The sequence below is a fragment of the Empidonax traillii genome, unplaced genomic scaffold (genome assembly GCF_003031625.1).
Source record: "Empidonax traillii isolate 1590-97213 ecotype Southwest subspecies unplaced genomic scaffold, ASM303162v1 scaffold58:size1836614, whole genome shotgun sequence".
Taxonomy (NCBI): Eukaryota; Metazoa; Chordata; class Aves; order Passeriformes; family Tyrannidae; genus Empidonax; species Empidonax traillii.
This window is the reverse complement of record NW_020955251.1, coordinates 774,716-789,280: the sequence shown is the minus strand read 5'-3', so window position 1 is coordinate 789,280 and position 14,565 is coordinate 774,716. Positions and strand designations below refer to the sequence as shown.

Here is a 14,565-nt window from a genome sequence, read left to right as displayed (position 1 = left end):
GGGTTGCTATTTTGAAGTCCAGCACTACACATACACATGCTAACAACTCAATTCTGGAAGTGCCTCATGCATCCAGCCTAACAAGGCAGTTGTCTTTTTTCTCTTAGATCACATCTGCAGATCAGGTATCTGCAATTAATTCACTGCTCTTCTTCTTTTCCCAGTGACTCTTACAGAAAAAAAATCCTTATTTATTAATACCAGAGTGCATTCTCTTGCACTTTGCAAGATAAAATTTAATCTCACCTCTATTATTCTAATTCTCTAGTTCATCCAATTCCTCTAAGATACTCTGACCCTACTCCTTTTCTGAGCCCTCCCTCATTTGTCTCCCAGAACGCTTTGGTGAATACAGCCAACTCTTCCTGCCCAAATCATTACAAATTAATTAAGGTCAATAAAGACCAATTTTTGAAGCACTCCACTAGGCATTTTTGATTTTAAAGGTTTATTTGTACCTCCCTTGGTCACTCCCTTTCCATCCCTTCAATAACTACTCTTCAGCCCCATTGATTTCCTCCATCTCTTTGCAGTTGTCCGCCTTCCAGTTCTCAAAGCGCATCCCTGCATGAATCCTGCAATCTTACAAAATGACAAGTTCATCAGCAGGACATTTTAACTTCTAAAGACCACAGACTTGTATGCCCAACCCTTACCTGCACTCTCAAAAAGGGAGCTTGTGTTTCCCCCGTGGTGTGAAATGGTCAACACATTCAGTATATGCCAAGAGTGGACTGCTGGGTCGATGCTCAGGAGTGCATCAACTTTGCTAAAACACAAATTCCTGCCCCAAGACTACAGATCAGCAGAGGTAGGGAAAGAAAGCACAAAGAAAGGAGGAGACAGAAGTCATCAAGTGAGGGGTTAAAGGGGTTTTGGAGAGGTTCACTTTGGTTGGAGCCTTATCTAGAGGAGGAGATGTAAAAGAGGTCACGCTGCAGTCAGATGGATATTTACAGTGTGCTCCTACTGTTAATTCAAAACAAAATCACAAGTTGGAAACTAAGTTGGAACTTTGTAAACAAAGACGGTTATTCCTACTGGCTCACTATTTAAATCACTGCATCAGAGGCATTCTTTATACCTTGATGAGCTTTCTAAGGTCACTGCATTGCTTGTCACTACATGTCCTCTATCAGGGCAAAAGCAGAACAAACAGCTTGGGGTATCATTCATCTGTCCCCAGGTAATGATGTTCTCTTGAGATCTACCCCCAGTAACGATGTGACATGTCAGTAATGCTTCCCTGGAAACGTGTATGCTGGATCACAAGTGCCACTTCCAGAGATACCAGGATGACAGTGGGACTTTTTACATTTAACTTTGTGAATAATTTTTAAAAACTACTAAAACCCTCTACCCCTTGCACTAAAAAGTGCAAGACAGCTGATCCTGACCTCTTTTCTTGAGACACAAAAGACCATTTACGTTAATATAATGTGTTCAGAAAACAATTGATGGTGACCAAACTGAGTTTGGCAAGGTCTTCTCTTTAGGTTATAAATTAAGATGGGCAATATTTGAAAGTAGAGATCTTTTATTACACATGTCAGTATGGCTAAAAAGCACAAGAAACATTTTTAAGCTGACAAGCTTTCCTCCTATACATGTTATAAGATCTTTCTTAGGCTCCAGACCCTTTACACTACGCACACAAGCACAAGCCCCTTTCACCATCACTTATCCTCAACCACTTTTGTTTCCATCCTTTGCACAGCTATGGAAGAACCCCCATGCTATGATGCTGATGTAAAAGTAAAAGTCCAGAGATGTTACCATAATAAAAATGGTAAAATAATCTGGCATATGAAGCCTTTTTAAAAAAGTTTGAAGTTAAAGCTGTACACCAAGCAACAACGTAAGAACTTATAAAAATCAAGTTTTATTGACATATTTTAGGTACAATAAACATATTTACATGTTCACATTTTAAACACGGAATTACATGTAGTAAAAGAAAGCTTGTACATGAGATCATCTTTGTGTTTCCATTTTTACATTCACTTCAATAGGTATGACAGAAAGATCTCTTATGCAAGCAGAGGATTTCGTAAAGTTCAGTATTACACTCAGAAATTAGCAGTCAACACCTTGTGCAGATGATGCCGAAGAAAACATGAGGCAGACGCACTCCCAGTGGAGTCAGTATGATAGAGTCGGGCTGCTGAATTTATATCCTGAACTGCCAATAAACAAACTCTGCAATCCAGATTAGAGCAGTACACTTGAAATGATTCTCAAAGCACCCAGATATATACACACTGCTTAAGACTTTACAGGTTAGGAAGGATCACATTCAGTAATAGTAATAGGAGGTAGAATCATGTCGACAGTGTTCGTATTTCTACGTGGCAATAAGAAAAAGTGCTATTACTATCACTGAATTCAAGAACAGAACTCCTGGAAAAGTGAAAAGGATAAAAGAGTTGTTAATCCTGTTACCCTGTCTTGTCACAAATGCTAAAGCATGTGAACAACACGTTTAAATTCTCCAACACGGGTAAAACTGCAAAGCAAAAGTGTTAAGTGATGCTTCTCCAGTGCTCTGGGATGGGCAGCACCTCCTAAGATGTGATACCTGTACAAAAGCAACCTCACCTTCACACACCACAGTCTGCAAAGGAAAGTACAGAAAGCCAGGCTTTCAGGGTAGGAGATCTAGGCTTCAGGAACACTAAAAGAGCTGAAAGAACGGAAAAGGGAGCAAAAGACCAAATGCACTGCACACAGACAGGAAAACATCCAGAGAGACAGAGTGAAAAGAGCAGGAACAGAATAAGGATACAAATATCCTCGAGGGAATGGAAAAATGGGGGCAAATGAGATGGAAATGAAGTAAAGCATAGGGTAGTGGGCAAAAGGTACCAAAGGAAAAAAGAAAGTTGACTTATTCCAAGGGATCTTTTATCAATAAAATTGTATGCAATGGTAACAGAAGATCAGCTGTGAATAAATGAGTGTTAGCATCTTGTCTTTGCTGTAAGTGAAAATCTCAGTTCATTAGAAGTTAAACTGTTGAAAGACGTTTCATCATCTGAAAAAGAAAACCTGCAAACAAACAGTTTTGTTATTCTAGAAAAAGAAGTAAAACTCTAAGGTGTTCCAAACTCAGCCTGAGGGACACTAGGAGAAAAATACAATGCATATTAAAAACCACTAGATGCACACAAAGAAAATCCTGAACAAACATAACATTAACACAGTAGGATTTGAAACTGTGATCTTCTGACTACACACATTGCAATACAGCTACATTTAACTGCACACATTTTACTGTACACAGATTCTCTTACAAAAATATTTGTAATCTGTAATACTGTTTAAAATTTAGATACTAAAACCCACTTAACCCAAGTGCTGTTACATTAATAAAAGCCATGTAACCTGTTGAAAAAGTGTTTGTATAAAGCCCATTTCCAGTTAGTTAGAAAAATCAGTGCATCCAAACAAGAAAGGAGAGAGCAACACAGGCACCTAAAAGACCCCATGCGATTAACTTTCCCCTTGAGGTTTTCTTTAGTGCAAAAAGGACCACACTTTCCACCAAAATATGCAGAGAAGTAGAAGATGGAGTGTTTTGTTTTAGTTTTTTGGCTTTTTTTTTTTTTTTTTAATTAAACACCCCAACCCTGCCAAAAGCAGCGTTATAAAGACCAAAATGATCCTTCCCAACCATATTATACCAGAAGTTGGCATACGCAGGGATCCAATATGAATCTGTTTTTGTACATGAGACCCTGTGCTCATGTGGATAATAAGTCATCTCCATGATTAAAAAAACAGGTTACAAAAAAACCTTACAGAAAATCCTTAGGATTCGATACTAATTGAAGGTAAAATACTTTCAAGTATTATGTTTATGAATTAATTAGAGCATAAGGCATGATTTAAGGTAACATTGAAACAAAAGGCCTTTGTTACCCTAAATGACCTTTATAATATAGCTAACTTTCTGCAATCTGTTTAGGATGTGTTTCCTTTACATTTAATATCTCACCGAACATGCTGCTAAAAAAAAATTAAAGTACAAAAAAATGCATTAAAAAAAAAAAAGGTTTTGTGTCTCTCTGAACAAAAATGCCTTTTTGACAGCAAACAGGTGAAGCCAGATTTCTATTTTCGAGCATCATGACTCGAGTATCACAGACACAGTACTACAGGAACGACAAGCACAACACAATACTATGCCAGAGAACAAATCCAGGGTATCCCTTAAGTAGACAAAACAAAAAAAAGCCAAGAAAACCCCCAAAAAACAAAAACCCAAAAACTCAAGAAAAGAAACCTCTCAGCCTCCCACCCACCCTCTCACCCCAGCTACAAGGGCAACACACCCACACACACATACAGACACGCAGTTACTGTGTGTAGTGACAGGAAGTGCCTACAGCAGCTTCCAGGGAAACTGCATAATTTCAAGATAAACAGATAAAGGATACCATATTTTAAAAAAGATTAAAAAAAATCAGCACCAAGTAAAAGGTTTTTTCTTATACCATGTAGCTAATGCTAAGGGAAAACCTGAACACTCCCCCCCCCAAGGTTGTTCTGAAATAACCTTTAATTCTCATCTATATCTTCCCAGTGGAAACCTAACACGGAAGAATTAAAATGCTCAGTCTGCTTGGCATTTTGATGGCTAGAAGGACTTTCTTACAGAAATTTGGAAATCTGAAGTGAATCTTCAGATTTGAACTAAGGGAATAAAAACTAGGCGTCTGAAGATACCTTACAGAGTGGGTGCTCCTATTTTACCCTTCTTTCCCAAAGTCACCCTGGACACACATGTGGGCTGAGAGCAGTATCCCTGTCTAAATTTATTCTCTGCCACTGCTCAGAGATAATTGTTTAAGTGGCAGCTCCCCTGGCTATGAAGATGCTACAGATCTGCCCTCCTCTTCCTCCTGCCCAGCACCACCGACCCCGAGCATTTTCCAACACTGCACACCCCTCCATCACACAGCACATGTGCCAAAATTGAGAGGAACTTGCTACACGACCAACCAGAATTACGTGCAAAACCAAAATATCCCAAACTTTTGAGAACAACATTACACGACAGACCCAATTTGTACCTGTACAGCACAATGGAACACACCTACAAACCCCAGGCCTTGGTCTGACAGTGCACTGTATTTTCCCTCAAAAGTTAAAGGACAGAGTTGTCTTAGGGTTTTTTTTTAATAAAACAGAAGTAGAACATTCTACTAAAATACCACAGATCATATGGGTAATCCAATCTTTTAGTCAAAGCAAAATATGATTAATTATAAAGTGAATTTTCCAGTGCTACAAGATGGAAACAAAATAATTTGGGGAAAAAAAACCAAAATGGTTTCATACAACCACCTACTGGAGTTGCCTATTAAAATAATTATAAAATTATGCTAATAAAAACTGAACAAATAATACACAGGTCAGGATATATGTATTGACTTACTATCATCTTTATAAAAATTTGAAGATATACACAAAAACACATCAACATTTATGGAACTGTATCCATTAAACTTGGATAAGACAACACAAAAAAACTAACAAATAGCTAAGATGTGGTTGACTGTAAGCACTTTGAGTAACATTTTAATTTTAAAAGATCAATATTTACATACTACATCAAATGCCTTTTTTTTTTTTTTCCATTTTGCATCGTATTGTGAGTTCATGATAAAGAAAGAACAAGATAATGGTTGCAACAGATCTTCCAAGAAAGTTAACTTAAGACGCTCAGATTTATCTATGTGCTGGGAGAGAACATGGCAAGAACACGTCTGTCTAGCTTTACCTCTACTTCCTTTGGGTTTTTTTTGGGAGGAGACAACAGATGGATCTAAAAGAGCTGTATCATCCAGTTTTGACTTAGGATTTGAGAACTAAGAGAACACAAACATTTTAACAAATGACTCACCTAATTGCTACTTTTGCTACTGAGTTTTTAAAAGATATTAGAGAGATATGGTGACAGCAGAGGGTGTGATTATGTATGTATGTGTATAATAAAACAAATATAGACATACATACATATAGTATGTTTACATATAGTAAATATCCAGGTACTGCAGTAAGCAGCTAAATTAAACCCCAGCAATCCACCCATACCCTGTCTATGCACAAGCAGTAATCTACTGCAACTGCTGTTAAGAGGATGCATCTAGTCATTAAACAGGCATTGCTCACATCACTCCTACATTTAAATAGATTTGAGGCCATTTCAAGTCTTTATTCCAAAGCCACACATTTGTCTCAAAAAAAGAATTAAAAAAAAAAAATAAAACCCCACTGAATAAAAATTTTTAAAACTTAAGTTGGCTGAACCTCAACCTCTTTGGGATGGATTCAAAACCCAAAGCAGGAGCGTTTCTCCAAACTTCTTTGACTTTTGAATCAAACCCATATTCTTAGGCTCCAAGAAACCCTCTAACCCCAATAACATTTGCTTATGACAGGACAGCTGATCAACTGCAGATGTTCCTACTGCTGAACTCAGCTGCTGGCCTGTCTGGCGTTTGCATCTAACCCAGATTTCCAGACACGCACTACCATCACTCCACTCTGAGATATCTTCCCACTCTTCTCATTGCAGAGAAGCTGCTCCCTGACAGTGTAACTGTTTAGAAAAGCATTTATTTCTTAAGAATAAAAATTACACAACCTGGGGAGGCAGCGTAGAGGTCCTAGAGCTGATGGTGTGAGGAGTTAAATAGCTTGGTGCTTGCAGGTCTTTGGGGTCCATCCCACTGGGCACTTCCTGCCTGCAGCTCATGCTCTGTCCTGGGCTTGGGTTTACCCTGAAGCACTAATAGCACTTCATGTACAGTAGCTGTGTTGGCTGTTTTTAAGCTTTATGCATAAATGGGGAACTATACAGGTGGGTGTAAACCTCACTTCCATGAAAAAATTCCCATCACGTTACTGGGTCTCATTATTAAGTTGTAAATGGACTTAGGGTATTCTCTCAACCGTTTTCCCCAGTGCAGTATTTCCAAAGTACCACGTTATTACAATGAACAGAGAGCAGGTTTACCTAGAAGACTTTTGACAGTAGTCAGTCAATCATTATTTTTGGTAACTTACACTTAATTGAAAATCTGGACCAGAAGTGTAAGAAAGCCAATTAGGCATTTGTGATTTGGTTACCACTAACTCAAAAAAAAAAAAAATTAAAAAAAATTAAAATCTACAGTACTACAAAATTGCTTAGCTCATCCTTTTCCACTTGGCACACCTATTTTGGACCCCATTTGTAGCTTTTTCATTACATACCAATAGTGTTCTTCTGCAGTCACTCAGGTAACAAACCTACATGGTTTCTGTAAGGGCCCCCCCTTCAAACAGTAGGTGGAGTGCCTAAGAGCATTCTTAAAATAAAGCATGAAGCAAAAGCTCATGTCTAAAAACTAAGGAAATGTTCATAAAAACGGGAATCCAATATAAAGATGACATTTTAATAAGTTTATTCAGAAGTAACTGAAAAAATTGTTCCTTTGGCAACACCATCTAGATGGTTCTAAGCAAAAGGAATGAATTTCACTTTGAGTAAAATAAAAGCTTCTTAATGTTTGCAAAGAATTTTTGGGATCTGACACGTTCACTGGGAGATTTACAATGTCCTTATAGTACTATACGTATCAGGAACAACACATCAAAACAAGTCCTTTCCATTATGGGTTTCTTAAGGTTCAGCATCAATCAAACAAATCTCAAAGAAAAAACCTAATCAAAATAAAGCATAAGGCAACCATGACACACTAGCCCAAAAGAACTATCAGGAATGCACCACTCCTCTTGTGTAACATTTTTTGAGTGACCCATCAAATACTTCTTTTTCCTCCTTATTTAAAACCTAATTACAACCTGGAGTTCACTACCCCACGATGCTGCTGAAGGGTGAAGATCCCTGTTTTTAAAAAACAAGGGAAAATACAGCAGTGTAATTCCTGCACAGGGTTTTATGGAATAAGTGGATTTGGAAAGAGAAGATGGAAATCTATGTTGGAATAGAAAAACGCAAAGACAGACTTATTTACAAAGATCGAAACTACAATTTTCCAGTGTCACCTCCAAAGCTTCTCGCAAACTGCTATTCAGTGAAACAGACCACGTTCAAATCTATGCAAGAATACCTTCTGTGCTCTCAGATATACAATGCAACTAATGTATTTTGGTTAGAAAAATGAGTTTTCATTCCAATACCTTGCACTGAAGATAAGAGCAACCATTATCAAATATTCTTTGCTATGAAGAAAGTTTTTCAATCTTTCGCTGTAAACATTCTCTCTCAAGTCACTGTGGTCACACAGTAGGATCTTGAAGAACAGTGTCTACATGCATTGAAAGCATTTTGAAAAAAAAAAATTAATCTCTAACTCCATGTGGTTACAACAGAATGTGATGAAACCGAACAGAAATTCCACCTTTGCAGATCCTCTCAAACCCATCTCTTCTTGAGGACATCTCCGGGCTTTCCGTAGTTCAGCAGAGCAATCAAAGACTAAGCTGAAAGGTTTCACAACCCAATGGTTTTGCCACTGTGTCTCATGTAGCTCCACAGAACGGTTCGGTGAGTGCCAGGGCTTCTCTCAGCAGACATCACTCAACAATCAGTGCCACATTTATGTGGGACAGATCTATCATATGCCTGTTAAAAGTTTAAAGGAAATTAAACACGGTACTCAAAGCGATTCTGGGGGTGGAGAATGGACAAGGAGGCTCCTCTGAAGGTCACTAATAAACAGATGCTTGATTGGATTAATGAAACATTGAGCAGAGGAGACTGATTTTATCTTTTGAAGGGAGGGAAGGAACTGAGGCGGCAGCAGCGTTTAATTATTTACCTGTGGAATTTCTGTTGAAATGCTAAAGCATGTGCTGGCTCCTTAAATTTTGCTATGGCTTTCCGTTGTTGAGGAAGCATCTGTAAACTCTGCAGAGACAAAAAGCCAAAAAGATAATAAAATAACCCCTTATTTTGCACCAAACCAATTGAAATTTTGCCATATTTCCTTTTTTTCAGAAACATATTTCACTTCCTTTACTGGTGCCCACAGAATGGAAAGAGACTTCTGAGACTGCAATCAGGACCCCAGGTGAAGGTCTTTGAGCTGGTGCACTGAGGAACTGCACCAACTGGAAAACCCAGACTATCACTAATTATGTAAAGATGACAGCTCTTCGATTCAATCCATACAGATGAACCAAACCCCAGAGCCAAACTCCCACCACATCAGAAATCTTAACTCGTCAGAGCTCAACTTCTCACACAAGCACCTGGAGTCATTTACCTGATGTACACTAAAGGATCAGGGCTTTCCACGGGTTAAACAGGGCAGAAACAGGAAAAAGTGATAGGTTTTCATCTCTCGACTGCATTATCCTCACACTGTTTTAACGAAACAAGTGGCCAGCTTTTGACAGACACCACCACAAAACCCCAATCAAATGGATTAGGTCAACACTTCCAAATCCTCCTAGTAGTGGGAAATCATGCAACACACATCTACCCAGGCAAGTCCATCTGATACGTGCTTCTGCAGTGAGAGCACATTTCACAATGTTCTAACTATGATAAAACCCCATATGTAGTACTGAGGTCTCCAGAAATACAGCACACCTCAGTGAGGGCTCAGGAGAACTCACATCCCTGCTCCCTCCTATAGCAGGAACTCCAGGCCAAGATGATCCCAGAGAACAGTCCTGAAGCCTTGGTAATAAGAAGTTATCACACTTACTAAGATTAAAGTTGATGTTTTGAGTTAGCACTTTAGTTAGAACAATTTTCAAAAAGACACTTCAGAAATTGAGAGGATGAAGTTTAACACATTAAGTAGGTACACACCCAACAATCAGTGAGAACATCCAGCAAGTATTCAGCATCACAGAATACTCAGGATGGAAAAACTGAGATCCTCAAATCCCACTGCCTGTGAACACAAGCCACAGAGATTCCACAGCAACTAGGTTAACACAGATCTGAAGGCTTCAACAGCAATTTCAAAGTTCCATGCCACAGTGATTCCAGTATGTCCCAGAGAGTTTTGCATGTTTAATGGCCTATGCTGTGGCCCTGAAGACAATTGTTCGGATTCAGCTCTCAGTTGTTCTACGGCTTTGGATGCAGAATGAAGAATTACTAACACTCTTCTGTGCATAAGTTTCTACAAAAAGCCAACACATTTTTATACTGAGCTTTATATATATTTATATACGGACACACACATAAATGCATGTATACAGGCACCTTAAAACTTTTCTATAACCTCTTGATGGTTAGGTATAAACACAATTTTCTGCTCCTGCATCTCGCCTGGAACTCAGCAGCATCCCCCAGTTTGGATGATTCCAGCACTGATGGTCAGTCTCCAGGATTTCTAACTTTACCTGCAAAAATTCTGTATCATCATCATCTAGACTGTTAACAAAGTACTACAGATCTTTAGACAAACAACTTTGATTGGGAAATAACGTACAACCCCACTTGTTGACACATTTTACGGGTGACATACTTTAGGATCTCTCAGGGAAAGAATTTTTAATCCAACTAATGTGTTCCCTGTTCAGTCAATCTAATGCAGCATTTTAAGCAAGACGTCAAATGCCTAGATGAAATTTGCTATTAAAATTGCCTATTTCTATCTTTTTTAAACAGGTAAGACTCTCTTGGTAAGATACTTAATTAACAAGAGCCATGATACCTGATAAGTCATATTTCTTTGTATCTAACCCTGACAATTCAGCTTAGCCACTTTCTATAACTTACCTATCTGCGATTCTGAAGTAATTAATTTTGGCGTAGCTACCTTGCACCTTCTTGTAATTGACAGGGAACTTCCCTCTCTGCAGGAAAATCACAGATGTTTAATATTTCCATCACTCCTGTGATTTCAAAGTGAAAGCTGAGTAAAAGTTAAAGGATTCAGCAAATCTGAAAAGCATCAGCAGGTTAATTTGCATAGTATAGTTTTTGGAAAGCTGCTATGATGAAAAGATTTAGCCAAGTCACTGCAACTTCTCAGTTTCTGAGCTGGTGGAAATGGGATTTAGATTTTAAAAATACCACTTGCCAGATCACTTTTTTTTTTTAATCAGAAAGCTCTTGACACAGTTAAGCATATTTTACCAAAAAGAATACACTCAGGCTGCAGGAAGCACCAGTGAAAGACCCTGGATAAAATTAATTTCTTCTGGAGGTTATCTGCTGCAGTGGGTGACAGAGGTGCTCAAGTTTGTGTTCTCCTCCCTTACTGATCTCACTTTATTATGGTTTATAGAACTGTATCTAATACACATCTTCCTGACACTACTTTTCTGTCTAGGAAAGAACTAAGGACTAAGTAAGTCCTATCCCTGAGGTCTAAGTTCTGAAGACTAAAAATTAATCACAGCCTTTAAATAAGATTTGGAAACAACAGACCTGTAAGAGTTGACAAAAAAAAAAGTATCTCTGAACTGCAGTTAAAAAGAAATTGACACTCTTAATATGAAAAAAAATCTGTTTGAATCACTGAAAGGATGAATATTTCAGTGAACAGTTGGACAAGAAGAGCTGCAAAAGAACCCGTGGACTCATCCTTCCAGCTGCACCCTGTATGTCCTGCTGTCACCTGCTTCTCTCCCTTCTCCAGAACCACCTCCAGCCCTCCTGCTCCCAACTAACCCTCACCACAACATCAGGTCTCACTCAACTACCACAGCTTTATGCTCCAGACCCCCATTGTCATCAACTGAAGAAAGCAAAGCTGTGTTTGGTGACTTATCTCACAAGAACTGAGCTATTACTGTATTAATATTCTTGAGATGCACAAAAGCAAAATTTGATTTTGCACTTTATACAGTCACGACGATAAATTATTAAGAAGCTTCTCAGTAATTAACATATAAAAATTTGACTAGAGGAAGACATTCTGGTACAGTACAGACTCATTAACAAAATTAGGCAAAGTATCTAAATATTATTATAGATAACTTATTTATACTTTATGAATTAATAAGTTTATTGACTGATTAGTTTGGGTACTATGTTCTTACACTGTATTACTGCCTTATTTTCCAAAGGAAAAAAAAAAAAAGGGCAATGAAAACACTAAATGCATTTTTATCAGATTTAGTTTCACTGAACTGCCTGAACATCGCCCATTACTCAGCCCAGGGTAAGGCAGTAACTTCTAGCGTTCAGCACCTTCTCAACAAGTAGTTACACATGCCTATACTTAAGACCAGAATTAAGGACTGCAAAACAAAGGATAAATTAACAGTAGACAAACACTATTTTTGAACTTGGAAACTGTCTGAAAAAATTTAATTTACATTGTTTTGATACAAATTCTCAGCCTCCACTGTGTTCAAACTATGGTAGCAAAAGGGATGCAGAATCACTTTATGTTTGTTTGGGTATATGATCTGAGTTGGGTATTATTCTGTGACGTACAGATTTTGAAGGGCCAGTCAGGGGAGGGAGGGAACAACCGACCAGGCAGCCTCTGGATACCAGCGCGTTCTACCCATCATTGCCTGACTTCTCTTTTAATGGAAGACACTCACTTTTCCTCCACAGGAGACTTCCCTGTTGCCACACTGTGCTCCACTAGAATCTCCTTCTATCATGAATTCCTAAACTGAAATATCACACTCCTCCCGAATGTCACAGTTCTGAGTAAACAACTTCATTCACATCTTCTCTTTAAGTTGACCTGCTCAGATGTTCACCAGAGGATGAAAAGCCCTTCCTGGATCCACTCAGCTGTAAAGGATTGACAACATATACAATAACTTCCAAGGGATTTCAAATGACTGGTTACTTTACAGATTTGGATGTACAGATCTACTGTGCAAGCACTTCCTGATAGCAACCTGAGATCAGAGGGATTCTGGGCATGTTCCCATTTGACTCTGGAGAACAGAGATTACATTCTAACATATTCCCAGCATTAAAAATAAAAAACTAGCTTGGGATGAAGAAGAGTATCTTATATGGAAGGGATTTAGGCAGCAAAGAGCTCATACCAATCTTGACTGCCTCCTTTTTCTACTTCCTTAGGAACCGCCATGGGAAGATGCAGATTTGGGTTGAGTGGAAAATGCAACAAAACCAGTATTTCATAATCACTCATACCTTTGATTCAGAGTTTGCCTGTAAACTGTTTTAAAACATCCTATTTAATTCAACAACTTAAAAAATAATCAGCAGCTCTGGCTTTTTCTGCAACTGAACTATTACCAGTGATTAAAGTATGAATATCATAAAAGAGCCATTCCCTCTGCAGACATTTCTTTAGGCCTGCAGATCTACACTGCACTGAAATTTCTCCTTTACACACACTCTGTAATTAAATCCACACTTGTACAATATTGAAATACCTGATATGATTTTGGCAGCACAATAATCTCTAATAAAGCTTCACTGCAAAACCAAGAGCCTTGAGACGAACAGCAGGACAGCCATGAGTACCAAGCCAAGAGACTGCTTGCAAAAAGCAAACCTCTTTGACACCAAAACTCTCAGGGATTACACAGAGAGGAAAAAGTCAAAAGGGAGGTAACAGAGCACTGGGAGATGGAAACCAAGCAGGCAGGACTCAGACTGGAGCAAGCACTCAATTTGATTACAACAGAACATGGGGAACGAAAGTTTCCTTCTTTATTGAATTTCTTTCACTGCAGTAAATGGACTGCCCAATACACCACACATTTAGTCCATCGGTGAGTTTGGCATTAGGAGTGCATTCTTATGAAGCTGCTAAATCACATCTATGTAAAAAAAGTGTAAACTTTTCTAACCAACATCGTGTCCAGTGTGTGATCCAAGCTGCTCTGCAACAAGTCAAACAGCAGCACAGCAGGCACCTCCTAAAGAGAATGGTCGGATTCTATTTATTCTTCCCTCCCATCAATAGATGCAGACGTATTTTTATTATCCTCGCAGTCTCCTGACACCTGAAGCATCTTTCCTGGCAGCGACAGGCAACTTCTGACTTCCTACTATCTGCCCTCAAAAGTGCTCAGCTTTCCATCTCTGTATGCAAGAGGAGGTGAGGAGAAAGGCACCTGCAGCTCCCATACTGCTCTACAGCAAGGCTGAACTGGACAGGCTCATGCTGGAGTTGCTCTCCTGTTCCCCCAGCCCCAGGGCTGGAGCAGGACTGCCCATGTCTTCTCCCACAGCTTCTGCAACAGCTGAAAATGTTTTCTCAGGCAGAAGGAGCACAGTGGTCACAGTGCACCTTGTGTGCTGTGCCTCGTGGAGAGCCCCCCTGCTGATCTGCAGGAGCCCTCGTGTTCTGGGTGTGTGCATCCACCTGTGCTTGCCATTTCCCCCCATACCTCTTTAAACTGAAAACAAATTCAGCAATTTGGAACATCAGTGCAGAGAGAGCTGCCTTTACCCCAGCTGAGCACTAGGTAGCACTGTCACCCTAAGAAAGTAGAGCACAGCACATCAGCACTGCACTTGCTTTTCCCTTCTGAGACCACAAATGGCTAAGCAAGCAGAGGAAAATCCATATTTGTAAACTACAAGCACATCAATAATCCCAACGTTCTCATCACCTCTGATATACAATGGTATACCAA

At 39.1% G+C, this 14,565-nt stretch overlaps 1 protein-coding gene across 6 annotated transcripts in view; it reads right to left on the bottom strand.

The window, feature by feature from the left end:
- Positions 1 to 1,862: 1,862 nt before the first annotated feature.
- Positions 1,863 to 14,565, bottom strand: part of RBM33 (RNA binding motif protein 33) — a 102,670-nt gene continuing 89,967 nt past the window's right edge. For 4 of the 6 annotated variants that reach the window (XM_027879782.1, XM_027879783.1, XM_027879786.1 and 1 more), the window contains 2 exons: positions 8,835 to 8,923; positions 1,863 to 8,638 (listed from right to left, as the gene is read on the bottom strand). In XM_027879782.1, coding sequence (XP_027735583.1) covers positions 8,590 to 8,638; positions 8,835 to 8,923 — 138 coding nt within the window. In that variant the 3' untranslated portion in view covers positions 1,863 to 8,589. The other 2 variants (XR_003570756.1, XM_027879784.1) reach the window with 2 other exon arrangements.